Source organism: Protomyctophum parallelum (assembly GCF_964188405.1).
Source record: "Protomyctophum parallelum genome assembly, chromosome: 5".
NCBI lineage: Eukaryota > Metazoa > Chordata > Actinopteri > Myctophiformes > Myctophidae > Protomyctophum > Protomyctophum parallelum.
Genome location: NC_139702.1, coordinates 39,088,527 through 39,115,895, shown reverse-complemented (window position 1 = coordinate 39,115,895; position 27,369 = coordinate 39,088,527). Strand labels below are relative to the sequence as shown.

Here is a 27,369-nt window from a genome sequence, read left to right as displayed (position 1 = left end):
ACCACTGGCAGCTTGTGAAGGTCCAGCAGCTCCCTGACCAGACCTCGGAGCATGTTCTGACATTTCCACATCTCATTTAGAGCCCTGAGAAGAGAGCGAGTGCAAAAAAGTGTAGAAAAAGAGACAAAGGAAAGTAAATTGAGACTCGAGAGATTACAAAAGACGGAGGAGAAACTGCACCGTCTTTATTTCCGTCACCGTTCTTGTTAAGCAAATGTGTAACCCAATAGGGACAGTGTGTGTTTAGTTCAAACATGTGGGTCAGTGTTACTTGACAGGGTTCTGTGATGCCTGCGTTTGTGTGGAATGTGGATGCATGAGTGTACAGGTGCACTGACATGACAGTCTGTGTGGATGTGTGAGTGTACAGGTGCACTAACATGACCGTCTGTGTGTATGTGTGAGTGTACAGGTGCACTGACATGACAGTCTGTGTGGATGCGTGAGTGTACAGGTGCACTAACATGACAGTCTGTGTGGATGCGTGAGTGTACAGGTGCACTAACATGACAGTCTGTGTGTATGTGTGAGTGTACAGGTGCACTAACATGACCGTCTGTGTGTATGTGTGAGTGTACAGGTGCACTAACATGACAGTCTGTGTGGATGCGTGAGTGTACAGGTGCACTAACATGACAGTCTGTGTGGATGTGTGAGTGTACAGGTGCACTGTCATGACAGTCTGTGTGGATGTGTGAGTGTACAGGTGCACTAACATGACAGTCTGTGTGGATGTGTGAGTGTACAGGTGCACTAACATGACAGTCTGTGTGTATGTGTGAGTGTACAGGTGCACTAACATGACCGTCTGTGTGTATGTTTGAGTGTACAGGTGCACTAACATGACAGTCTGTGTGGATGCGTGAGTGTACAGGTGCACTAACATGACAGTCTGTGTGGATGTGTGAGTGTACAGGTGCACTGACATGACAGTCTGTGTGGATGTGTGAGTGTACAGGTGCACTAACATGACAGTCTGTGTGGATGTGTGAGTGTACAGGTGCACTAACATGACAGTCTGTGTGTATGTGTGAGTGTACAGGTGCACTAACATGACAGTCTGTGTGTATGTGTGAGTGTACAGGTGCACTGACTTGACGGCGTTTGTGTCCAGACAGGCGTACAGGTAGTAGAGACATTTCATCTTCTCCTCTGTGTCCAGACTGTGAGGTACCATGTACTGGGCAAAGATCTTCTCCACCAATAGCCTGTGAGATAGACAAGCTATAAGATAGAGATAATAGATATACTCCCCTAGATATTGTGCTGTTCCACGTTTCATGGCATTCTGCCTAGTCCATTTTTAGATCTATTGCATGGAAGATGCGTGGAAAAGTGGACGTTTTGGCACTATTGTAAAGGCCATGGGGTCACCCGAGTGAACAGCAAATCCCATGACTACAAGCTAGACAGTTTTAAAGCTATCATGAGACCAAAGGGTTGGGCGGACAGACATTACCATCCTTAGAACGCCACCGCTAGTAGGCAAAAACTAAACGCAGGAAACATTAGTAAGCATTTGATGCCAGCTGTTTGTATTACACAATTATTCCCATCCGTCTTTTATAGTTTCTGGCCAGGACATTTATTCTAACAGTCATAGTCAGTGTATTACTATTAGCCATGCAATGCTGGTGTCTTCATCTATGTTATTATATGCTCACTTGTCGTCAATGCTGTTCTGGTAGTAGATGTGTAGCAGCTTGTCTTTGATCCAGCTGATCTTCTGGGCTTGCTCCTTGCCTGCCTCGTGGTGCAGGCAGTATTTCTTAAAGAGCTGGGCCAGGCCCATCATGGCCTCCTTACGCACACGCCACTGTGTGGGGGGAGGGACGCGAGAAGGACAAATAATGTACTTTTCTTGTGATATTCAATATTATAACATTGACTGCCCACATTCGTTGGAAAATAATCCATTCATGTGCCCCACTAGTTGAGCCTTTTCCCCCCGGGGGAAAAATACCCCGGGGGCCTATACTGTACCTGTACTAGAATAACATTATGCTTATTGGAAGGGCCTTGGCTAAAGCAGCCAAAAATACAAAAATACAAAGTGGGCAAATGCACATTATGTAGTTATAAATACATGTACAGTATACCCTGCTCCATATGTACAGTCACATTGTGTGTTTACGTATATGAATAATACATGTTATGCATGAGTGTGTTTGTACACATGTGCAGCAGTGTCGCTTGCCAGCAAGACTGGAAGCCTGCCATCTTCCTTGCCCAAAAGGGGATTGATTAAGTAGTACATGTTTGGCTTCCTGTGCAAGAGTCAGAACACACAGAGTAGGCGCACAGTCTCATACCGTATCCTTACTATTTCACTTGTCTAAGTGGTAGATGTTTGTTTTCCCCATGCAGGAGATCTCACCCTTTTGTCCAAGGTCCTCTCCCGCACAAAGCCCAGCAGTTGGTCATTAACCAAGTTGAGGTCTTTCTTCCCAGCGTTGATGATGGTGACAATGACATCATGGCGGATGGCCTCTTCTGGGTCATGGGAACGCACCTTCAGGAATTCTGATACATTGAAGCATAGAGAGAGGGCCAGGGTTGGGTTTTTGTGCTATTGTACATTATGTGAAAGGGATGTAGAACACAGCTATACATGAGGAAAAGATGCACATTATGAACACACAGACACACCTGTGAGGTCTTTGGCCAGGTCTGGGTGGTTCATGAGGCAGTGGCTGGCAAACTTGACACACTCCAGCCTGACTGGGACATGGATGTCATTAAACCTGGTGTGGAAGGACGAAAGAACGTTGAGTTCACAAACGATAAAAGAGTTCACACAAGTCAACGACTGGGTAAGTAAATACAGATGTGGGTGCGTGCTGCCAGGTTTGCCCTGTTACATTACACCTGATTTATAAGTCGTTCAAATCATCTCACGCAAAGACAATAACAGATCTAAGATCATCTAGATCTGCTTAGGCCTGTCACAATTATTAATTAAAATAATCACAATTATTTTAGATAATTATTTTTTCATAATCGTCAATAGTTTTGTCCATACATTTTCAAACATTTTTCAAAAATAGCAGATCTACAAGCTTACAACACGTGCATGTTGTAAGCTTGTAAATCAGCCATTTCCACAATTTTGTAAATGTTTTGGAAAGAAAAAATTTACATTAATAAATTTGGGTTAGGGTCATATCTGCCCTGTGCAATTTGTGATTACGAAGCCTAAAAGGCAAACACAAATAGTAACGTTTCAATGTTCAATAAAAAAATATAAATCGTTAATCGCAATTTATTTTGTGGGACAATGAATTGGCAACTTAATTGTGTAATAGTGACCGGCTCATGTACTACTTTCTATGCTTGACACTGGCTCACAACTAGGGGGGGGGGGGGGGGGGGGGGGGGGGTGTGTGCGTGTGTGTGTGTGTGTGTCTAACTTACCGTCCTAGGAAGCACTGCCACAGAGGTCTGTTCTGTGTAGCCAACTCAGAGTCTTTGGCCCCAAACAATTTAGCTAGTAACCGTACCACAGCTAGCCGCTCCTCACCATCATTACTCTGAAACACAAGGGCATCCTTATAAGATCCTTAACGCTAAGGAAAGCTAAATTCTAATAGCTACTTGTTTTTTATTCATTTGCAAGTCTGTCTCTACCACCCACACATGAAAAAGTGTCATTGGCTCTTCCAGCAAGGTATGCTGAATCTATGAAAGAATGACGCTTATTTCCTTTCTATATTCATTAATCTATGGGCCACAGTATTTAAACCCAGCGAGAGTCGTCCAAGTTGGCCAATTGCATATTAGACACAGCATTGTAGTCTCTAGACAATGTCATACAGACTTCAGCACACCAGCAGCACAGATTTTACATTTTAGCTTTTTTTTTCATTTGGTTTTTAAAAAAATTGTTTGTTATCACAAATACATATATATCATATTATACCATGTACCTGGTCAAATTTCAGGAATGTATGTGTATATGGCCTAAGTGACAGCATGTCTATTTGAAAATAAATTAGTTCTTTACAACGGATAAACGGGTTTAAATCTTTGGGGGTAATAGTGTTTGTTTTCAACCTTGAGTTTGAACTCTAGCTGAGGCATGACAGAGGTGAGAAGGAGAGGGTCGATAGCAAACAGCTCCTGGATCAGGTCGAAGACGTGCTCCGAGAGGTCGCTGACCGATGACTTGCCCATCACCAGCACCTGGTTGAAGAACTGAGGCACAACAGAATGTTCCAGACAGGACAGTAGGGTAGCACAAAAAGTCACAATCACGATTCATGCAGCTATGCGACCTCATTTCCAAATGATGATGATTCCATTAACGTGAAGCTGCATTCACGTTGTTTACTTGATTGCTTATGAACCCAGAAAAATTGCAATTCGCCATTACAGTAGAGTGAGGAAATAAATTGTGAGGTGGAAAGAAAAACAGACTGAAGGCTTGAAAAACTAATTTAGAGAACTGTTGACAATGAATCACCAAGCGAGGAGAGGGAAGAGTAGAACAGGAGCTGGTACTCACATTGGCAATGCATGCCTCGATGGTCTGGACTGTCCTCTTCAGCAGAGTTTTAGCCAAATCGTAGGCCTGTTTGTTCAGATTCTGTGTCACAGAAGATTTAACAATTAGTATTGCTGGTCTTGCTGCACGTGTTGCCACAAGAGGTGCACGCACCACAGTTTGGGAACTCCTGCTCTAAAAGCCTCTAAATACACCCTTTGTCAAGTCCCGCCCGTGGTTGTGCCCCTCTTCGCACCCATTGGTTGCCGTTTCGTGGTTGGACAAAAATCCTCTCTTTCTCCATCCACTACCATTGAAATAACATGTTTTTCAGTTGCTTCATATTGATATTCTGTGCACTCAATTCTTATTTTAAACTTTGTGTCAGTAAAAAGGTGACTGGGCATATCATGTTTGTTTATAGTTTTTTCCAAGAAAAATGTTTTAGCAAATTCAATATAAACAAGGAACCAGGGCGGAACAAGGCAGAAAGAGCCAGCTGGTTAGTCAGTCAGGGACCAATCAGAAGGGTGAATTAGGAACAGTGGTGTGTGTAATATAGCACCTTGTGTGCAGGTATAAGGTTGATGAGGATGGTATCCAGGAGCTCCTGTGTGACTCCGTCTCCCTCCATAATGATGGAACTCATCAGGTCCATCATGTGCATCTGAACCTTCTGGTTGTGGCTATTACTGTGGAGGGAGAGAGAAACATGTCAGATTTACAGCACTCTGGTTTGTAATAGTTTTATCAGTTTAACAGATGTGCGTCTATATTTTGAGCAAACAGATTGGGCATTAGTAAACAGCCCAATCTGGGGTTGTCTTTGGAGAATTCAGTTTCTCTCCACCACAATCATTCCAATCCTTATCTTATCTTGATCATCAGTCAAAGGGGAATACATGCCTCGCTTCTTCTGGTGCTTTGCATTTTCCCGACGAGTGGGGCAATGTTACCGTAATATGCGCATCACGTGCATTGCTGACGCTGGTCAAGTTATGGTAATAACCAGCACCCTGGAAATCTGACATGTACTTTGTGTGCACACCACCAGAACATAACATTCTTTGGGGTCATAATAAATGTCACCACAGTCGGTTTGCATAAAATTGAAAACCGTGAAACTGTCTTTTAAATGCCCTATGAAATATTTGAAATAGTGATGCCCAAAGCCCAACTCCTTGCAACCGTTTGGTTGCAAGGAGTTGCATGGCGAGTTGGCGACCCTTTGGTGTGGTTTGGGCCATTGAATTGAAGCAGTTTAATCACTTGGGTCGACATGCGCCACCATGCAACAGGACATATCACACCGCTGGGACGACCGCTAAAACCGTCTCGACCCTTTGGTGTGGTTTGGGCCATTGAATTGAAGCAGTTTAATCACTTGGGTCGACATGCGCCACCATGCAACAGGACATATCACACCGCTGGGCCGACCGCTAAAACCGTCTCGACCCTTTGGTGTGGTTTGGGATTAATATGAGAGTCATAAAAAAACATTACATTTGAATACATTCTTCTCAAATAGTTATTTTCTTTATTTAAAAAGGTCACTGTTCAGAAACTAGGGTAGGTTAGAGTCATGGACATTTGTGCAAATATCGCAATTGCTACAGAATTTAAGCTCAAATGAAGGGACTGTAGAAAAAGGTACATTCAAATCAGACAGTGGGTAAGTGTTGAGGGCCTTGCCTGATGACGGAGAATAGAGTTTTGAAGAGCTGGATGAAGATCTCGTTACAGTCCTCCAGTTCAAAGCAGATGTTGTAGGACTTCACCCATGCTAGGTTCTACAGCGACAAACAACAATTTATACTCGTCAGCTCTCACTCATCCTCCCCAAGATATCTCTCACACACACACACACACACACACACACACACACACACACACACACACACACACACACACACACACACACACACACACACACACACACACACACACACACACACACACACACACACACACACACACACACACACACACACACACACACACACACACACACACACACACACACACACACACACACACACACACACACACAGATGGCTCCTCTCCATTCCTTTACGACCCTCAACCCACCCACCTACACTCTTCTATTTTCCCCTCCTCATCTACCGCATTCCTCAGATGGAGAGGAGTGTCTCATCAGATAGTAACAATCCCATATCTTAAAATCACACCTCTTTCCCTGTAGCCTCGGTCTTACTCATCTGCGAAGACAAAAGCCTAGGCCACAATCTAAGGCAGACAGTGTATAGCCGAAGTGTCGGGCCGGGAACATCTGTCAGATGCATTTCCCCCGGATACGATATTTTTCGACCAATCACAACACTTGTTTAATTCACAGAGAATGTAAACCTTAGAGTATATATGAATAGAGATGGCACCTGAGTTCTCCTTCCATCCACTTGCATTAAGTTGCTTAAAAGCGCATGAGGCGAGTTCACTCCTCCTTCCGGGTAGGAACAGAGTGCATTCTGGGATGGATTTGCCCCAAACACATGAACGCGCTGCCGTTCACTATCATTGCACGCGTTCACGTATGAAACAGCGTTCACATGTCATCGTGAACGTGCACAATGATAGTCAACGGACCAGCGCGTTCATGTGTTTGGGCCCACACTGCAATACCAAATTCGGCCACTATGTCCATTTCGCATCAGGGTTTCCTCCGGGTGCTGTCTCTATTCATATATAGCAGGGGTGGGCAACTGGCGGCCCGGGGGCCACATGCGGCCCGCACCTTCACTTAATGCGGCCCTCAGGTTAATGTCAGAATACTGATGGTTTCAGCTGTTTACAATTCCACAACATGCAAACATGACCAGCTTTAATTACTTCAGTCTAAATTAGTAGCTCAATGCTCAACACAAGTATTTGAAATTACATAAAAATGTTAATTTTCAGGATTCCAATTCAAAAATTGCAAAAAATAATTCAAGATTTCAATTCGAATATAGCAAAAATAGCCGATCTACAAGCTCAAAACGTGTCACAGTGCGACGCGTTTTGAGCTTGTAGATCGGCTATTTTTGCTACAACAGAAATATATGGCCCTATAGGGAGTGAGTATGGAAATATAATGGCCCTCTCCATCGTCAAAGTTGCCCACCCCCGATATATAGTATACTCTAAGATTTTTGTAAAGATTTGTAAAGCGTCAACGTCATTTCCTTGAGCGGTACTTCCTCCAAAATCCGGCTACTTCCGCCAATAAAGTGAATACACTCTACAGCGTAGGTCTTCCACCAATACAGTGAATACACTCTACAGCGTAGGTCAGGGGTACCCAACTGGCGGACCGCGGTCCGCGACCGGACCGCGGACCACCTCTTTGCGGACCACCCAAAACTTTTTTAAAGTTAATAATATAAATAACATCAGATGGTACATTTCTCATGTGAAATTGCTGCAAAGGCCCCCAAAATGTACCCCAAGGGCCCCCAAAATTCTGGCGCGCGCTATGCGCGCGCGCAGTGTGGCCTGCCAGGGCGTATAACTCCCGGCCTGATTTGGAGTTCCACTCCGGGCCTGCACTCTGCACCCCATTATTGGTTGGGTGGAAGGCGATCTGATTTGTATAAGCTTGGCTTGACCATATTAAACGGGCATAGAGCCCCGCTCTCCGATGGACGCCGCGCATGGGACCGGACCTCGGTCTTATTCAAAAAAATATTTGTGGACCTTCATCATTTCTAGTTGAGGACCCCTGGCGTAGGTCTTGCCCACTGTGCCTTCCCTGTAACTCTACAATACAATACAGTGAATACACTCTACAGCGTAGGTCTTTCCCAGTGTGCCTTCCCTGTAACTCTACAATACAATACAGTGAATACACTCTACAGCGTAGGTCTTGCCCAGTGTGCCTTCCATACAGTGAATACACTCTACAGCGTAGGTCTTGCCCAGTGTGCCTTCCCTGTAACTCAGTGAATACACTCTACAGCTTAGGTCTTGCCCAGTGTGCCTTCCCTGTAACCCTAGCTAGCCCCTACTGAGTTCAATACAGTGAATATACTCTACAGCGTAGGTCTTGCCCAGTGTGCCTTCCCTGTAACTCTACAGCGTAGGTCTTGCCCAGCGAGCCTTCCCTGTAACTCTAGCTAGCCCCTACTGAGTTCAATACAGTCCAATACAGTGAATACACTCTACAGCGTAGGTCTTGCCCAGTGTGCCTTCCCTGTAACTCAGTGAATACACTCTACAGCGTAGGTCTTGCCCAGCGAGCCTTCCCTGTAACTCTAGCTAGCCCCTACTGAGTTCAATACAGTCCAATACAGTGAATACACTCTACAGCGTAGGTCTTGCCCAGTGTGCCTTCCCTGTAACTCAGTGAATACACTCTACAGCGTAGGTCTTGCCCAGTGTGCCTTCCCTGTAACTCTAGCTAGCCCCTACTGAGTTCAATAAGTCCAATACAGTGAATACACTCTACAGCGTAGGTCTTGCCCAGTGTGCCTTCCCTGTAACTCTACAGTGTAGGTCTTGCCCAGCGAGCCTTCCCTGTAACTCTAGCTAGCCACCACTGAGTTCCTCACCTCCAGCAGGTAGAAGTATCTGTTAAACTGCGGGCTCTTGGTGTCTTCTAGTCCCTTTAGCTGTCTGGTGATGAACAGAAAGATATCCTGGGGGCAATTAACACAGAACAAAGGTGTATAGTTAAGAAACAATGAAAGTGAATGAAAAAAATAAAATAAAAAATAAATGTTATGATTAAAAGAAGCTGCAGAGCGCAACCTTTTGATTTTCAGAGATGCCTCACTATGGTGTCAGTGTTGCGCTCCAGCAAATAAATACATGCCCCATTGACCCAGTTTGATGTTTCTCTAAACTGCAGGGTGAATATGTTTTCAAATGTCCAAAACACCACCCATAATTGCAACTGCATATTCATGCACATGTACTGTATTTAACGTACTAAAATAAACAAAGGCGCTTTCATTAGGAAAGGGAGAGTTATTTTAGCACTTCAACACTACCAACTGCACCTTTCAACAACAGAGAGGGTGGTTTGGTAATAATGAGCTGGACAGAACATCTATGCAGCATAGCCGCGGGAAGTTGTATTGACCAGAGGGTGTGGGGTGTGGAGCTCCCTGTGTGAAGTTGTATTGACCGGAGGGTGTGGGTGTGGAGCTCCCTGTGTGCTGGAGAAATAAATAAAATGGGCACCCTTATGTGAACGAAATGTTTTTCTAAAATAGGCCCATTTTCTTTTATTCCCCTACCCCAGTCACATTATTATTTAAATGACGGTTAGGGGATATTGTATTGTGTTGGTGGTTATTTATGATGGCAAAAGCTAGTTGAGCTGGTAAATTCCCCACTCCCAGAGGAGTACAGAGCATGGTTATAATAAATGTTTGTAAATGGTAATTGGTGCATTTATATAGCGCCTTGGCTTTACATAGATTGTGCATTACATTCACCCATTCACACACCGATGGCGGAGGAAACCATGCAAGGCACCAACCTGCACATCGGAAGCAATTAGGGGTTCGGCGTCTTGCTCAAGGACACTTCAACACCAACTCTGACTACCTAACTCTTTGCACACTCACAACTCTGTCCTTCCATACCTTGAGTTTGTCATGGGAAGTGTAGGGTGCCTCCGGGGCGTAGATCCTGAAGATGTCTGCCAGGCAGCAGGCCACCAGTAAGCGCACGTCCTTGTTGGGGTTCCTGAGGAAGAACTCTGAAGCCAAGTGCAGCGCCAGGCCTAGATACTGCTGCTTCTCCTCCTCAGAGTCCTGGTCCATGTCCATGTAGGTCTTCACCACCATCTGATGGAGGTGAACGGAGAGGAAGAGGGGTAAGCTGGGAATTTATTTATGTGCATTAATTGATTGGTGTTAGAATGCAGAACTATTGCATTGACAGCATCCTATTACTGCATGTTTCACACGATTGATTATTCAGCAGTTCCCTAACGTTTTTGGCCGTGCACCCCCTGTTACGTCCTGACCTAACAGGGGGCCGCACCCCACTCCCAGTCTCACTTTATTTACAACAAATAGAGAGTCAACCAGGTGCTCGGTGGAGGTGCAATAAAAGTCAAACATAAAGTCGACTGGTGCTACAAAGATCAGTGGGACTGGAATACTAGACAAAAAGGACGGCGATCAGAGCACTCAAAATGGTTTAAAAATTAGGACAATTTTTAAAACATTTTGAGTGCTCGGATCGCTGCCTTTTTTCACTTTATTTACGGTTTAAAAAAATTGTACCAAAGCCATCATGGCTCTGAGGAATGTCACTACAAAACAAAAAAACAAACACATTTCGAACTATAAGGCTGGGTGTCAGGCTACTGGTGAGCTGCAGATCGGCTATTTTCAATGAACAGAGTTAACGTGGAGATTAACAATCAATAAAAAAACGCACCGGATCTAGAGGTAGGCCTATATATTGTTAATAAGTGTTCTTGAATCATAGCCTACCATGTGTTATCATATACAAATGGGCACTCAACTAGAAGAAGTATTGACGCTTTTCTGTTTTGTACTAGTCTGTGGATGTGAATCAGCAGTTTGAGCACCCACCAGCAGATGTAAAATAAACATGGGGCATGAAAGATTTCTGCAGATGTTTTCACTAAGCAATTAAATGTAGGCCTATAATAGTTAGTTCCTTCAAATTTCAATAAGGTAGGCTACTGCGCTGTGCATCAGTTGTAGCCTTGAAAGTGGGGCAGTAGCTGTCAAAATCATCTTTCCATTCTGTGTGTGAGTGTGTTCATAATAACCCCCGATTTTGCGGAGATAAAGCTCTCTTCCTAATAGCTTGTACGTATGTTGAGCGCAAGTCTCGTCTTTCCATTGGTTTTTTGAAAAGAAGCGGCTTGGATTCCTTATGCATTGAAGGAAACATGAGGTCAGTCTGTTGCTCTCCCAAGGTTGACAGAGGGAATGTAGCGCTCAGGATTACATTAGACAAAAAACATTTTGGCTTTCGCCTCCATTCCATACTTTTGTTTATGGAGGGACAGACAGTAGGCTGACAGGAAATGGGGAGAGAGACAGGGGGTGACATGCAGCAAAGGCCGTCGGGATCGGGAGCAGACACCGGCACACCGGCACACCAGTCTGGCAGTGCCGGCACACCGGCACTGCCAGACTGGGCTACCAGCCAAGGTGCCTGCACCGTTGAGCCACGGCCCAGGCCTACATTAGACAATTGACCAAAATAGAAAAATAAAAACAAATCAAGGCAAAAAAAAGCTTTCATTAATTTGGCAAGCACAGCACAAGAACATACAATACAAGACAACTAATCGATATCATTAGTTATAAAATAAAAAAACTTTTATAGTGCTGCAACAGGTAAAAAAAAAAACAATAACTGTTGCAGCACTTCCAAGTCTCCCTTTTACAATCAATCTTTAACCTGTCCTCTAAAACACTGAGCTGTGCAATGGTAAACAGGACATATCTGCTCTCAAACAAGTTCACAGCCATACACAAATCTTATGACATGCTAGGCACTAGGACCCAACAATCAGTCCTGTAGCTGTGTGTTGGGAGGGAGGGGGGGGGGGTGCCAGGCTCAGTGGAGCTTCCTCAACAGTCATTCAGTGGAGTGGGGGATGGGCACACTGCTCCCGACAAGCAGTAGAGTCAGTGCTGTAACTCACTCCTCCACACACAGCACAGGCTCAGTCACTCTCAACTGAAAACAGCCAAACTCCCAACCGATGAAGGCGACTTGCACAGAGACGTGTCTGTGGGCCTTGTGGTTAACAGCGTGTGTGTACGTGCACGCCCTCATTACAGCACTGTTCTCTCTGTACACACTTTGAGATCAGTTACAGAGTTCTGCAGGATTCTTTTTCTGCACATGCAAACTGATCCTATTGTTTTTCCAATGGCATCTGCAAACCAAGATCATATTATTCCAGGACGTTTTACAAACAATATAAATAAGGGAATTACGTAAATAAGCAATGACAGTTCATGCAACTTGGGTTCTCACAATTATTGCATATTAATATTCGTCACAATTATTTGAGATAATTGCAATTATTTTGTCATAATTGCCTTTGTCATGGTCGTTTCCATGTTGAAAGATGTTCATACATACGCAGTAATAGCAGATCTACAAGCTTACTTGTCATACTATTTTTACCTTTTATGTATAAAATTTATAAAAATGCCAGTAATGTCTTATTTCAGTTACTTGTCATATTTGCCCTGTGCACCTTTTCATTACGAAGCCTAAAAGGCAATCATATTAAATGTTCCAATTTCCAATGAGAAAAACACAACTAAAACGTTATTCGCAATTATTTGTGTGGCAATTAATCGTCAACTTAAATGTGAAATTGGGACAGCCCTACATGCAACCAGCACTGAAGAATAGCTGATGTACTGTACGTCTCAGACATTTATTTTAATAGCATTACTAGCTAAATATAACTGATTTTGAGTTCATAACGTGCAGCATGGAATTATGATATGTGAGCTTGTAGGTCATCAACGTGGCAAACACGTTGATGACACGTTGCGACACATCATCATATAACACAGGGATTAAGTTGTTAAATCATACTAATCGATTTAGTCGATTGCGGCCGAGCTACAACAGGCTTTTCAAAGTGCGTGTGTGCGTATACGCACAAATGCACACGTCACACACACACACACACGTTTAGATCCATCCATCCGTCCTATTTTAAAGTCTGCTTATGGAGGAAGGTCGTATCCGCGTATTGTGCACTTGGTGTAGCTCGGCCATCATGAAAAGATCTATTCACAAAGAAGTAATCAATAGAATTCGTAGCCCTATTACTTTCCTGCAACAATATGCATGATTGTGTATGAATGTTTTGACTCCAGCATCTTCTCCCCGACTAGCTCTGGTAGTGCAGAATAATAGTCAGTGATGATGGAACTGTTCAGCTGAGTAAATCTGGTCTGAACTTTAAGCACAAATGTCTACTTAATACATGGTGTGTGACACGTGATCAAACCTGCCCTTTATGCATGTGTACTGTTGCCATCTTTCAGTTCAAAGACCATTACCAGAACCTAATGGTCTTTGGAGTTTGGAAGAAATAATCTACCTTTTAAAAAATTGTCAACAGACTCTCACACATTCTTTCTTTCGGCTCTTTCAGCTGCAACTGGAGCTTCGATCAGCTGAGTCTGACAGATATCAAGTTTAATCGAATCAAAAAGGGCCTTTGTGTTTGCGCATATTAAATTCAGTCTAAGCCGTCTTAAGTCGGTTTTATAGCCCCTCTGACAGGGGTTTGAGTGACAAGATTTGCCAATGAATGCACCAAAACGAATATAGCCAATAAAGAACCAACTTGACACCACACAGTACAGACTGAGGCAGAGTTAATCGAGTGAATCTGTAAATTCTACTTAATTTAACATCAAATAATTTATTTATCGTGTTTGTATGGGTTGATCTTTTTTCTCTCCCATTCCCTCTCATGCAGAGTGTCACACAAATGTGGTGGTGGCCACAGACAATTGTTCACTCTTTATACTTTCTGACTGATTCTTATCTAGTTTTGTGTTCCGCTAGTGTCCTTGACTTGTAGCATGAGGCGGTACCTGTGGGTGCCTCAATCCAGGATGGCACATCCATATACATGCGGTTATAAGTAATGCAAGATGGTTTGCAGACCGTGTCTGACAGCAGTCTCGAGAGCATGGAGGGGATACCAGAGGACCAACCCTTCAGCAGGACTGGTATCTGCTTCTTTGTGCAGAGGAGGAGGAACAGGGTGTAAACCAGACCCCTACAAAACAACCTCCAGCAACTACTACTGGTGCATGATGATTCTGACCAATATTCTGTCAGAAAGACACTCCATGAGGTGGCATAAGCGCCCAACGACTCCTCTAGTGGGACGTGTGCCAACAGCCCAGCACTGTGCAGCTCGATTGGCATTCATCAGAGAACACCAGAATTGAAAGGTCCACCATTCGCACCTGCCGGCCGGTTCTCTTCAGTGATGAGAGCAGGTTCACACTTCACACTGAGCACATCTGAGATTAGGGCTGCAACGATTAATCATAATCGAATCGATTATTCAATTAGTTGTCTACTAATTTAGTAATCGATTAATCGAATCGGCAACTAATCGCTAGAGTTTTTTGCAATTTATCATAGATGATTTCCCACTTAACCATAGTTTTTCCAGTGTTAAGTGTAACTAAACTAAAGAGGAGTGATCCATCTCTCTTGCCTTACAGTCTGATGATAGTTGTACAATCAGTAGCGACAATCATACAGCATGATTGGCCTACCGAACGTCATTTTCTGTGACGCACATGAACTGCTTCGCCTCTAGTCATGTGTCACATTCGCGAGCATTGCCAGCTTTGTGTGTAAATGGAGATGCCCCGCGACTTCCCTACTTGCGGGACGAGGATTTACTATTCTGTTTCTGTCCAACTCCAACTCCAACGGGGCTGAGTTGGCTGAAGCTAACTTCACAACGTTTGACACGGCAATTTGCGCGCATAGCAGTGGCGTATCTCGTGGCTCAGGTTTGCTCGAGACGGCGCCCCTCCATCACGGATAAACTATATAATACTTTACACTACAGGCCAAAAAACTAGTCCACACTCCGCGGTTGTTGGAAGAATAGTGACGGCAGCGAGATTCGAACCCGGGAGGTGTGGATTGGGACTCAGTCTAATGACTAACGATGCATGCAACCCAGCTGGCTGCCAGTTTGACAATGTGGGCGCCCAATGGCCATTCCTTCCTACTACTAGTGGGAGGGGGGACAATCAGAGGCAGACGGGGGCGGGTCTTTGCTTAAGATAGTTGCTGTGTGTAAAGTGTAAACATGCATCGCAGCATCTCCAATAGAGGTTATGCACGTGACATCATCATCAAACCCGGAAGTTATGCAGGAATGCCTACTGAGTGGCAAAAAACTACTTTCTGGCCTCGACAACCCATGCATCCAAACAGAAAAGTCCTATCTGATTGCATTAAACAACGTTAAACAATGTTAAACTCACTTTGCATGTTGCTTTGCCTCTCGATTTGCCACTCGATGTGCCATTCACTTTAAGCATGCGCATACCCTCTATTGCTGCCTGTACATGATCATCCAGTATGACCACCATGGGGAGGCATAGGCTACCCTTGGAGGGTTGCACAGATCTCCTTGACATAGCCAATGTTATGGTACTCTGACTGCTGTTAGGTACTGGGAAGCGTGTACGCTAGTGCAGTGGGCCCTGGGCCCAACGCTAGTGCCTTGTCCTGATGCACGTGGTCTCTTGTGGCCAGTGTGTACTGTACACACTGGATGTCAAAGACATTGATGCCATTGACTGACCCTCTCTTTCTCCCCTGACCTAAATCCAAGAGCACCTACAGGACGTTATGCATAAACACATCTGATGCCACCAAGTACCACAGATTGTCCAGGAACTCACAGTTGCCCTGATCCATGTCTTGGAGGAATCCCTCAGGAATTCCCCAGCCCAGCAGATGTTGGGAGTGCGTATCGACACACAAGTCATACACAATACACACAGTCACATTTTGAGTTGTCGTGGTGAAATTCACACAAGATGGATCGACTGTGATTTAACACTGCATTCTCCTGGATAAACATTATAGACCTGCGGATGGAGTTTTTTTTCACCCGCAACCGCAAAGCCATTATTCACCCATTATCCAACCGCTTCATCCCATTTATATTAACCGCACCATATGCCAACCGTGGTTACCCGCAGCTAAATCCACCATCCGCAGGTCACTAATAACCATACATGGAGAAGACTAGATCATCACCTAGATCTGCATATATGGAGCCGGCCAGAACTCTACATCTGACCTCAAACCTCAAACCCATAAATCTCTATATATGGAGGTGACCTGTTCTGACATTCCATACCATTCCACCAGTCCTTCCTGTTCTGACATTCCATTATGTGGATCTGACCTCGTCAAACCACAAAAATATAGTCTACATTTTACCACTACCAACGTCAAGTCATGGATCAGAGACATGGACAGTGACAAATACTACCACCAACAAACTCCAGACATTTGTCAACAGATGCCTAAGACGCATTCTGAACATCAGGTGGCCTGATAAAATATCAACTGCCAGCCTGTTGGAGACACCAACCAAAACTCCATCAGCCAGGATGTGAAGAAGAGAAAGTGGGGGTGGATTGGACATACCCTCCGAAAACCTACTGACAACATCACTAGGCAAGCACTGGACTGGAATCCACAGGGCAAAAGAAAAGTGGGGAGGCCAAAACAGACACAAGATCAGTGGAGAGTGAGGCAAAGATGACCGGACTATCATGGGCCCAGCTGAAGAAAACTGCTCAAAACAGAGTCCAATGGCGGGGTGCGATTGCGGCCCTATGCTCCACCTAGGACCTACAAGCTCGTAGCGCGCCACTCGGTGGCGCACTACGAGCTTGTAGATCTGCTATTAGGTAAAGCATAATATAATGCTAACACCAAAAGGGGTTCCCGCCCAAAATGGGTTAACTAAATCGTCATAATAAATGTAATGGAATTCTTAATATTGTAAGCATAATGATATTGTACTTGTAGTGATATTTGGCCATAACTTCCTCCTCTGAGGGAGTTACCTTTGGGGAAGGGGGTTGTTGGCCAGACAGGTGAACTGTGGGTCATGGGTTCAATAGTGGGTGAAATGTTACAATGGTAATATGTTGTAAAACAATGAATTAATGGTGATATTTAGTCATGTTTTCACCTTTACTTTATTTTTATAATATAATAATTCTTCTTTACCACTTGCACCACAGCAAACCTATTCTGGGGGAACAGTCACCAAAAGTTCTACAAGCTGTCAGGATGAGGTTGTGCACTGTGCAGAATATATATATATATATATGTTGGTTCTTTGATTTTGTATATAGTGCTTAAATTAGTCCTTTAATGCAGACCGATTAAAACAAGGCAACATAAACCCATAATAATTGAATAAGTGTGGAAAAAATCATTGGTTTGTGATCAGATTGACTGCTTAATGAACAGTAAAGACATCAGGATTAGGTTAAACCTGGCTGTTAGCCTGGTCCGGAGCAGGCTAAATCCACAGCATTAGACCATTAGTTTCCATAGTAACTTGTGTGGCATTGCTTTCATGAAACTGAATCAAGCCTCAACATATCCACTTATCCAGGTTAACTGGCAAACTTAATCTGGCAAGATTAACCAGCTTTCATTAAACAGGTTAATCGCTGATCCAGGATATATTAAACCAGGATATCTGTTAATCCCAGTTTAATCTCTAATCCAAGTTTCGTGAAACGGGCCCCTGATGTGTTCTTGATTTACTTAAATGTTTGGTCATTTCTTGTTTATTATGATAGGTCATCTTATTTTTCTATTTTTTTATTGTGAATTTTCTTGTTATTATTCCTGTGCAGCACTTTGTGGCTCATGCCTAGAAAGGTGCTATATAAATAAAGTTATTACTTGTGCAAGCAGAGCACGCAAGTACTAGTTTCGCCCGGGACTCGTATGCACCGTCCCAGCCGTCCCGCCACTTTTGATGCGTAATTGCGTATGCACCGTCCCAGCAAATTGTGCCTGATACGGCAGTGGTGCCAGATTACATGGTGTGTGTATATGTATAACTAGCTCTCAATGATGACGTAAAAAATATGTGGATTAAAGGACCCAATGCCAGAGTGTAATTGGTTTTCGATGGTGACGAAATGACGATATGTTTTAGTCTTGGGAGGCACTGATTGACATATACGTCACCATCCAAAGTCGTCACTTACGTATTCATTACAACATTATGTTTCTGAAGAGTATAAAAACAATTACCATTGTTTAATTCTGGCACCACTGCCGTATCAGGCACAAGTAGTCATTACTGAGATTTGACAGTTTGTAGCGGTCGAAAGTACTTGCGCACTCTGCTTGCGCACTAGGCCATATGCAACAAGCAAGTATGCACTCGACAGAGTGCAGTTCTAATTACTTGCGCAAGCAGAGCGCGCAAGTAATGTTTTCGCCCGGTCTCTTCCGCCGTGACAGCTGTCCCACCATTCGTTGTTTATGCAGAAAAACATCAAATCTGTGCCTGTTTTGCTGGGACCAAATGACCACAAATGACCATATTTCTTACGTCATCATTTAGAGCTAGTCATACGTATACTATATACATAATCAGTAAAAAATTAAATAGCAAATTGTGCCTGATCTGCTGGGACCAGAGTACGTGGTGTGTATAGGTCATTTGTGGTCATTTGGTCCCAGCAAACCAGGCACAGATTTGCTGTTTTCTTGCATAAACATCAAATGGCGGGACAGCTGTCACGGTTTTTGGCGCAAAGTAACCACAGTATACCGCTAATCAACTTACAACTACACACTTTATACAGTATAGAGTATAGAGTATATATGTATACGTATATTGTATAAGCCTATATACTATATATATACTATATATATTTCTTACGTCATCATTTAAAGCTAGTCATACGTATACTATATACATAATCAGTAAAAATAAAATAGCAAATTGTGCCTGATCTGCTGGGACCAGAGTACGTGGTGTGTATATGTATGACTAGCTCTTAATGATGACGTAAGAAATATGGTAATTTGTGGTCATTTGGTCCCAGCAAACCAGGCACAGATTTGCTGTTTTCTTGCATAAACATCAAATGGCGGGACAGCTGTCACGGTTTTTGGCGCAAAGTAACCACAGTATACCGCTAATCAACTTACACACTCTATATAGTATAGTATACGACGTATATAGTATATGCCTATATACTACTATATATAGTATATGCCTATATAGTATATGCCTGCTTTGCTGGGACCAAACGACCACAAATGACCATATCTCTTACGTCATCATTTAGAGCTAGTCATACGTATACTATATACATAATCAGTAAAAATGAAATAGCAAGTTGTGCCTGATCTGCTGGGACCAGAGTACGTGGTGTGTATATGTATGACTAGCTCTTCACCCAAACTTATATAGATAGAAACTTGAATCATACTTAATAATACTAGGTGTTTATATGCATAAAGTAGGTAGGTAGCAAATAGTTACATCTAAAAATTATACATTTCAAACGTTCCTTCACAGAGATACTGAGATTGACAGTTTACAGCGGTCGAAAGGACTTGCGCGCTCTGCTTGCGCACTAGTTGGCCATTTATGGCCTACTAGTGTGCAACAAGCAAGTATGCACTCGACAGAGTGCAGTTCTAGTTATTATTATTATTATATGGCCAGTACAGAATTCATCCCATATGTTGATCTGACCCCCCATGCCAAAGCGCCAGTGCTCGCCCAGCAGTCTGCCGTCACCCAGGTGGAGGCCTGCACGCTTCTCGCCCTCAGGGGGTCTTACTGGTATTTGTCCTCAATCTGTGGTTATATCATAGTCTCGAAATCTATGCTTCACTACCACTGTCTGGTAAATATGACTGCTTGTCTGGGGTCAGACAGCCTCTGTGTTAAACACTGCCAAAGGCACACTGACCCATGTCACTTTAAAGCTTTTCTATGAACTCAAAGATGTTTAGACTTGATATTTATAACCCAGGAGTAACAACCTTGCACACAGTGCTTTCAAGCTCCTTAAGCACTATAGACAACGGTCAAAGTCAAACTGTTGTTTTTTTCATCGTTTCTTTATTGTCGTACAGCATTCATGTACCATCATTCATTTTGTTACAATGTCTGAGGAACCAGAACAAAATCAATTTAGTACTGTTCTGTAACTGTACACAAGACATAACAATAAGGAAACCTTGGCCATGAAACAAATTAATTGCTGTCACCGTGCATATCTCTAACCCTGGACACAGCAAATGTATCTATACTACAGGTTCAGAGTAGATAGATAGCCCTCACACCTACGCCGCACCGCCAAGCCGAACAATATGTCAGAGTCATCATAGTGTCGGCCTGTCGGGGTCTTTGTCATATATACAGATTACAGTGCCTTCGGAAAGTATTCACACCCCTTCACTTTTACCACATTTTGTTTTGTTACAGCCTCATTTCAAAATGGATTAAATTTGTTTTTTTCCTCATCAATCTACACACAATAACCCATAATGATGAAGTGAAAAAAGTTCTCAAATATTTTGTTAATTTATAAAAATTAAGAAACTGGAAAAACACATGTACATAAGTATTCACACTCTTGACTTAGTACCAAGTTGAGGCACCTTAAGACTTTTTGGGAATGATCCTACAACCTTGGCACACTTGAATTTGGGGTATTCTCCCACTTTTTCTCTGCAGATCCTCTCATGCTCTGTCAGGTTAGATGGGGAGCGTCGCTGAACAGCTATTTTCAGGTCCTTCCAGAGATGCTCAATGGGGTTCAAGTCTGGGCTCTGGCTGGGCCACTCAAGGACTTTCACAGAGTTGTACTAAAACCAATCCTTCGTTATCTTAGCTGTGTGCTTGGGGTCGTTGTCCTGTTGGAAGGTGAATCGTTGACCAAGTCGGAGGTCCTGAGCGCTCTGGAGCAGGTTTTCATCCAGAATGTCTGTACACTGCTCCATTTATCTTTCCCTCTATCCTGACAAGTCTCCCAGTTCCTGCCGTTGAAAAACATCCCCACAGCATGATGCTGCCACCACCATGCTTCACCGTAGGGATGGTATTTGCCAGGTGATGAGCGGTGCCTGGTTTACTCCAGACCGAAGCCTCTCCTCAATAAAAGGCACATGACAGCCGGGCGTCACAGCGCACTTGGAGTTTGCCAAAAGGCACCTAAACGACTCTCAGACCATTATTAACAAGATTCTCTTGTCTGATGAAACCAAAATAGAGCTTTTTGGCCTGAATGCCAAGCGTTACGTCTGGAGGAAACCAGGCACCGCTCATCACCTGGCAAATACCATCCTTACGGTGAAGCATGGTGGTGGCAGCATCATGCTGTGGGGAGAACAACTCTCCCAGGAACTGGGAGACTTGTCAGGATAGAGGGAAAGATGAATGGAGCAGTGTACAGAGACATCCTGGATGAAAACCTGCTCCAGAGCACTCAGGACCTCCGACTTGGTCAACGATTCACCTTCCAACAGGACAACGACCCCAAGCACACAGCTAAGATAACGAAGGATTGGTTTTAGGACAACTCTGTGAAAGTCCTTGAGTGGCCCAGCCAGAGCCCAGACTTGAACCCCATTGAGCATCTCTGGAAGGACCTGAAAATAGCTGTGTAGCGACGCTCCCGGTCTAACTTGACAGAGCTTGAGAGGATCTGCAGAGAAAAAGGGGGAAAATACCCCAAATTAAAGTGTGCCAAGCTTGTAGCATCATTCCCAAAAAGTCTTTGCTTCCAAAGGTAACTCAACTTAGTACTAAGTCATGAGTGTGAATACTTATGTACATGTGTTTTTCCAGCTTCTTATTTTTAATAAATTAACAAAATATTTGAGAAAACCTTTTTCACTTTTACACATCATTATGGGGTATTGTGTGTAGATTGATGAGGAAAAAAACTAATTTAATCAATTTTGAAATGAGGCTGTAACAAAACAAAATGTGGTAAAAGTGAAGGGGTGTGAAACTGTGAATACTTTCCGAAGGCACTGTATATGGAGATGTCCGTTTCTGTCCATCTACCTGTGTCACCCATTCTCAGGTCTACCTGTGTCAACTGTCAACCCATGCTCATGTGCCAGTCACACACCTGTGACAAATTACAGTGTGTGTGTGTGTGTGTGTGAATGTGACTGTGCGTGGTGTGACTGTGACTGTGTGTGTGTGTGTGTGTGTGTGTGTGTGTGTGTGTGTGTGTGTGTGTGTGTGTGTGTGTGTGTGTGTGTGTGTGTGTGTGTGTGTGTGTGTGTGTGTGTGTGTGTGTGTGTGTAAAGAAAAGTGTATAAAATAATCGTTCATTATCGTAATTGACGCAAAAGTTTTAAATAATCGTGATATTGATTCGACTACATATGTGTCCAAGGCAAGCCCTAATATAAGATTTACTTTATTTATTATTTTACAAAATGTAATAAAGATTTATGGCAGGTTCAAATTTTAAGGAGTAGGATTGCTCCATAGCTCAGTATGGCCTTGTTGCGGAGTAACAAAATGTACGCAATGCCTCCATGAATCAAGGCATCACTAGCGTAATTTCCAGAGGTGTAAATCAAGCTACCTCACAGCACGCTAAGGAAACACAACTCACAACCTGGGATATACACAGGATTTTCTAGAACAGCTTCAGTAGGAAAGGGAGACGTGGCTTGATCCTTGATCAAATATGTTGAGGCAACACTAACTAGTATAACAGAGGTGAACCTCAAAAATGCAACTCTTCTTGATCACAAGAAATATGTTTTGTTTGCAGACCATAAGTAGGTGTATGCTATGAAGCTTTTGTTAGGTGCTAGTCTTAGAATAAAAATAAATCCTATCAAGTTTACCCGACTAAGCACATCCACACTATCCACCCTATTGCATCACTAGCATGATACAACAGCACTTGTTGCCACAATGTCACTAAAGAGACCACAATGCAAAAAAAACATTAACAGCATTTTGTCAAAATCAACCCATCATACCATACCACATGATACATTATAATATCCTGCATAACTGTGCAAGTTTCATACTAGTCTACAAATGTTGCATCAAAAAGTATCACCTTTGACTAATGTTAATTATTGTCTCCGTGCGTGTGCCTGTGCGGGTAACCCGGTCGATTCCAATTTTTGCACACACACTCCCTGGATGCCAACAATGAACCTCTGCACCAGATTTTCCAGAACGGCCTGTTATAACGCCACCAGTAGGGCCACTTTTGTAAAACATATTTTTTTATATTACTCCTCCAGATTCTGTCCAAAACTCCTGCAAATCGTTATCAGTATCTCTATAGTCTATGTGTTCAAGACGAAGACGGATACGTCCGATATTTCATATTCCATCCTAATTGGCTAACATTGGCTTTCAAAGTTGGCAGGATTGTGTGTGCGTCTGGATGCCAACGACTCCCTGGATGCCAACGATGAACCTCTGCCCCAAATTTTCCAGAACGGCCTGTTATAGCGCCACCAGGAGGTCGACTTTTGTAAAACATATTACTATATTACCAGATTGCAGCATGCAATTTACGTGAAATCTTTCACAGACTTTTCTACTAGGCTGAGGAATATACACTATCCCACCCGTTTCCCATTGGTCGGTTAGAGCGCCACCAACAGGTGGATTTTAGCAAAACACATTTTTGGAACAAAATGCCTCAAATCATCCAATTGCCATCCAAGGCGTCAGAAGAAATGGCACCCTTTTTACATTGGCCTATTATAGATGAGGCCACAACCTCACCTGCCTGGCACTTTATCTAGTTCACAGTAATTTGCTGTTCAGTTACATTTGGTTGGTGTTGGAGGTTGCTCATTACTTGCACAAGCAAGTACTGCGATCGGCTGGGTATGTATGTCGGTGTTGTCCACCAGCTAATATGTATTAGGCATGTAACGATATATCGTATATCCATATTAATCCTGCAGACATATCGTTTATCCCGACAATATTAATCGATTTAATAAAAAAGTAAATAAAATAAAATCTAGGGGGGCTAGTGATTTATGTTGTGTGTGATATGAAATGTGAGCTTTACTCATCTTCCATTATTCAAGTGCTTTTGGAGAGAAAAATGTCACTTTCAGTAATCAGTAGTAGATGTAGCTGTGTGTCTGTGACTGTGCCTAGGTGATGGTCGTTGATGCTCATTAATACATCAAGGAAGGCAATTATGTTTCTGCACTGTTAAAAGTAATGTTACTTTTGCAATGTAGCTAAATAAAAAATGTGAAAAAGCTCGGGGGGGAATATAGGCTGTTTTTGGAAAACATTTTCACTGGGAGCCCTAAGGCAAGTGTTTCAATTTTTTTTTTTTTTTTTTTTTAAGATATTTTTTTGCGGCTTACGCCTTTATTGATTTTTTAAGGGACAGATAGTAGGCTGACAGGAAACGGGAGAGAGATGGGGGGATGACATGCGGTAAAGGCCGTGTCGGGTCCGGGAGTCGAACCCGCGGCACACCGCGACTGGATCACCAGTCCGGTGCCCAGACCGTTACGCTACGGCCTGGGCCAAGTGTTTCAATTTTAATCCAAAGGACTAGCGATGCACCGAAAGGGAAATTCTTGGCCGAAACCGAATGCCGAATATAGGAAACAGTTGGCCGAAAACCGAATACCTGAATATGATTAATATTATATATATTTTTTCCTACCATTGCCGTCATTAAAGCTACCTGATTTATGGCAAAATAAATGGTTATGGAAAAACTTAACTTAAATAATAATCACTATTATGGGTCCATAAAACATTTATTCAGCTCTTTTTAATGCATTAATTGCATACACTATTCAGTGATATATTTTCTGCCTATTCGGGCCAAAACCGAATAGGCCGAAAATGCATTTTTTGCTATTTTCTGCCGAATATTTTCTGCGGACGAATATTCGGTGCATCACTACAAAGGAGCATGTAACCATCTAACAATCGCACAAAGCACCCAAAAACAACTAAACCGTTTCATTGGTCGCACCAGTGCACCTTACATTTAGCAGGTCTGTGTGTGTGTAATCTGTGTATGTGTTGGTACACCTAAATTATATTCTGGCACACCTCTGAAAAGATTCGGCACACCAGTGCAACCAGGGATGCATACGTTGGTTAGACATACCAACGTATAGTCATTAGTCAGACAAACCCGTGCTGCGGGTTAAATCATCCCTACATCGGGTTAAAAATCACCCGTGGCTCCCGACATGCATGGCCGGTTAAAACAAATCTGTGCTGCGGGTTAAAAAAAAATCACCTGTGGCTTCCTGTGAGGTTAGGTTAGGGTTTGAGGAGACCAGGGTGTTTGACTGTTGGTATGTTGTTGTAGGACAGTTCAAATCTTGTGTTGCTGCCACCACAGACAAACACCTACACACAGTGTATTGCACCCCAATATAGTGCAGGCTGTAGTTGTCCCAAATTAATCGTTTTAGGTCATTGGATATTTTGGTACATAAGCCCCATTTCGCTTTTGCAGACCATGGCTCAAAAGAAGGGGGAGAGCTCAGAGAACCAAAGAAGAACCACTACTCAGAACCACTACTCCATTTTAGTCTAAGTGTGATGACATTATGCCAAACTTAAACTTAAATACATTTTGGCAAGCACATTCACAGCACAGATAGGCTACCACTAATCAATCTCAATGCTGGATTGGATATGTTAAACAAGTCAGTCGATACCTGGCAAGCTCTAGAGAGCACCTTGATTTGTTATCTTTCTAATTCGTAAAGTTAGGGGGTTTCTCTCTCTATGGTCCAGGTGGTAGGTGGTAGGCAATAGGAATCGATCCGAATAGGTTCAATGCACAGCATAGCTGCTGTAAGGTTTATGCCATATATTCAAAAGAGAGCATGAGATGAATTACATTACCTTCAACCGTTTGACCACCTCATCGTTGCTGATCTTGTCCGTAATCTCTTTCACCCCTGGCGGATAGGTGATGAGCCCAGGCGCCGGTTTCTGCTGTTGCGGGAACTCCATGCTTGTTGAAGTATAATCCGCACGGTCTTCTACTGGCCTCTATAGGTCACAAAACAAAAGTTCAACACAACCATTCTACCGTACTTATCAAAAAACATCTTTAAGCTACAATTACTTGCCTCCAGCGATAATTTCTGTACCAGAAAATGGTACAGCGAGCACGTTCAAACTGTGATGTCCTGAGCAACGAAATGTTTTTGCAAGACAAAATACAATAAGACCACCTAAACATGAATGTTAGCTCGGATGCTAAAACACAGCCAGCTAAACATCAAGCTCCATAATCAAAGAGTCGCTAGGCAAGGGGACAAGAAAGACTACAATCTTCAGTCAAACGAACCACTCGAATAGAACGAGTCAAAGTGGTGTGCTTTACAAGTCGAACAGTAGCCACATGCCCACCAGAACATTACGAGTCCATTAGCCAACTAGCTGCACTGCAGGCATCATTCACAGGCAATTTTGCGGGAGGGAGTAGCTGAGGATGCTAGCTAGCTAACGGCTACTAGTCATGTTGTCCATCCATGTTAGCAAACTGGTTAGCATGTACTGCTAACACAGGCCGCCAACTATTCAAACATACCCTCATATCAAGCACTACAACAATAAGAGAAAAGTCTCCAAACCCTTTGCTTCAAATAGCTGTACTCGTGGCTAATTTCTGCAATTTCTCATAATCATTACAACTTTATTAATTGAAGAAATGCAATTAAATGTACTTATTTCTATCTTTTTTTCTTTTCTTTTTTTTTTTACCTCCACCACAACTTCATCAACATTGGTTCTTCCTGTCGCTAGTTTAGCTCCTCTCTCCTCTCTACCAACTTGCTCTCACGGCTGCTTTTATTTTTAAACATCCTAAATGAATTCAATCTATTTCCACACACATACAGTTTGAGCAAAACGTACCCGCAGGCGCTTGCTGCGGATTCCTCTTTAGTATTTACCTCTGAAGTAGGCCGTTTTAATTCATTGGTCTGACACAGGTTGGGTTTCTAGTTTCGGCACAAAGCTTTCTCCCCTCAGTCAGTGCAGTTCCAGTGCTGTGTTGTGTGTGTGTGTGTGTGTGTGTGTGTGTGTGTGTGTGTGTGTGTGTGTGTGTGCGCGCGTGCGTGCGCGCGTGTTTGTGTACGTGAGTGAGTGTGTACGTGCGTGCGTGTGTGTATACTGGGTATATAGCACCCCCTTCGGTCTGCCGATGGCACTGCATATGAATATAGATGTGGCGGGATTCAGAATGATGATCCAAGGCCAGTGTTATTTATCTTCAGTTTAGAACTTTAGTGCAGGATGTTTCAAACGTTTTCATGTCACTTTACGTCAAATCACTTAACTTTCATTAAGT

At 43.2% G+C, this 27,369-nt stretch overlaps 1 protein-coding gene across 2 annotated transcripts in view; it reads right to left on the bottom strand.

The window, feature by feature from the left end:
* pds5a (PDS5 cohesin associated factor A) overlaps positions 1 to 27,075 on the bottom strand; it is a 41,521-nt gene extending 14,446 nt beyond the window's left edge. The window contains exons 1-14 of one of the 2 annotated variants that reach the window (XM_083765192.1): positions 26,972 to 27,075; positions 25,914 to 26,063; positions 10,072 to 10,275; positions 9,031 to 9,117; positions 6,176 to 6,273; positions 5,049 to 5,175; positions 4,505 to 4,585; positions 4,054 to 4,194; positions 3,415 to 3,530; positions 2,650 to 2,744; positions 2,378 to 2,523; positions 1,665 to 1,816; positions 1,095 to 1,208; positions 3 to 84 (exon numbers count right to left, since the gene is read on the bottom strand). In XM_083765192.1, the coding sequence (XP_083621318.1) occupies positions 3 to 84; positions 1,095 to 1,208; positions 1,665 to 1,816; positions 2,378 to 2,523; positions 2,650 to 2,744; positions 3,415 to 3,530; positions 4,054 to 4,194; positions 4,505 to 4,585; positions 5,049 to 5,175; positions 6,176 to 6,273; positions 9,031 to 9,117; positions 10,072 to 10,275; positions 25,914 to 26,024 (1,554 nt within the window). In that variant the 5' untranslated portion in view covers positions 26,025 to 26,063; positions 26,972 to 27,075. Of the gene's footprint in view, positions 1 to 2; positions 85 to 1,094; positions 1,209 to 1,664; positions 1,817 to 2,377; positions 2,524 to 2,649; positions 2,745 to 3,414; positions 3,531 to 4,053; positions 4,195 to 4,504; positions 4,586 to 5,048; positions 5,176 to 6,175; positions 6,274 to 9,030; positions 9,118 to 10,071; positions 10,276 to 25,913; positions 26,064 to 26,933 lie in introns of both variants that reach the window. The other variant, XM_083765193.1, reaches the window with a different exon arrangement.
* Between the last annotated feature and the right edge of the window lie 294 nt (positions 27,076 to 27,369).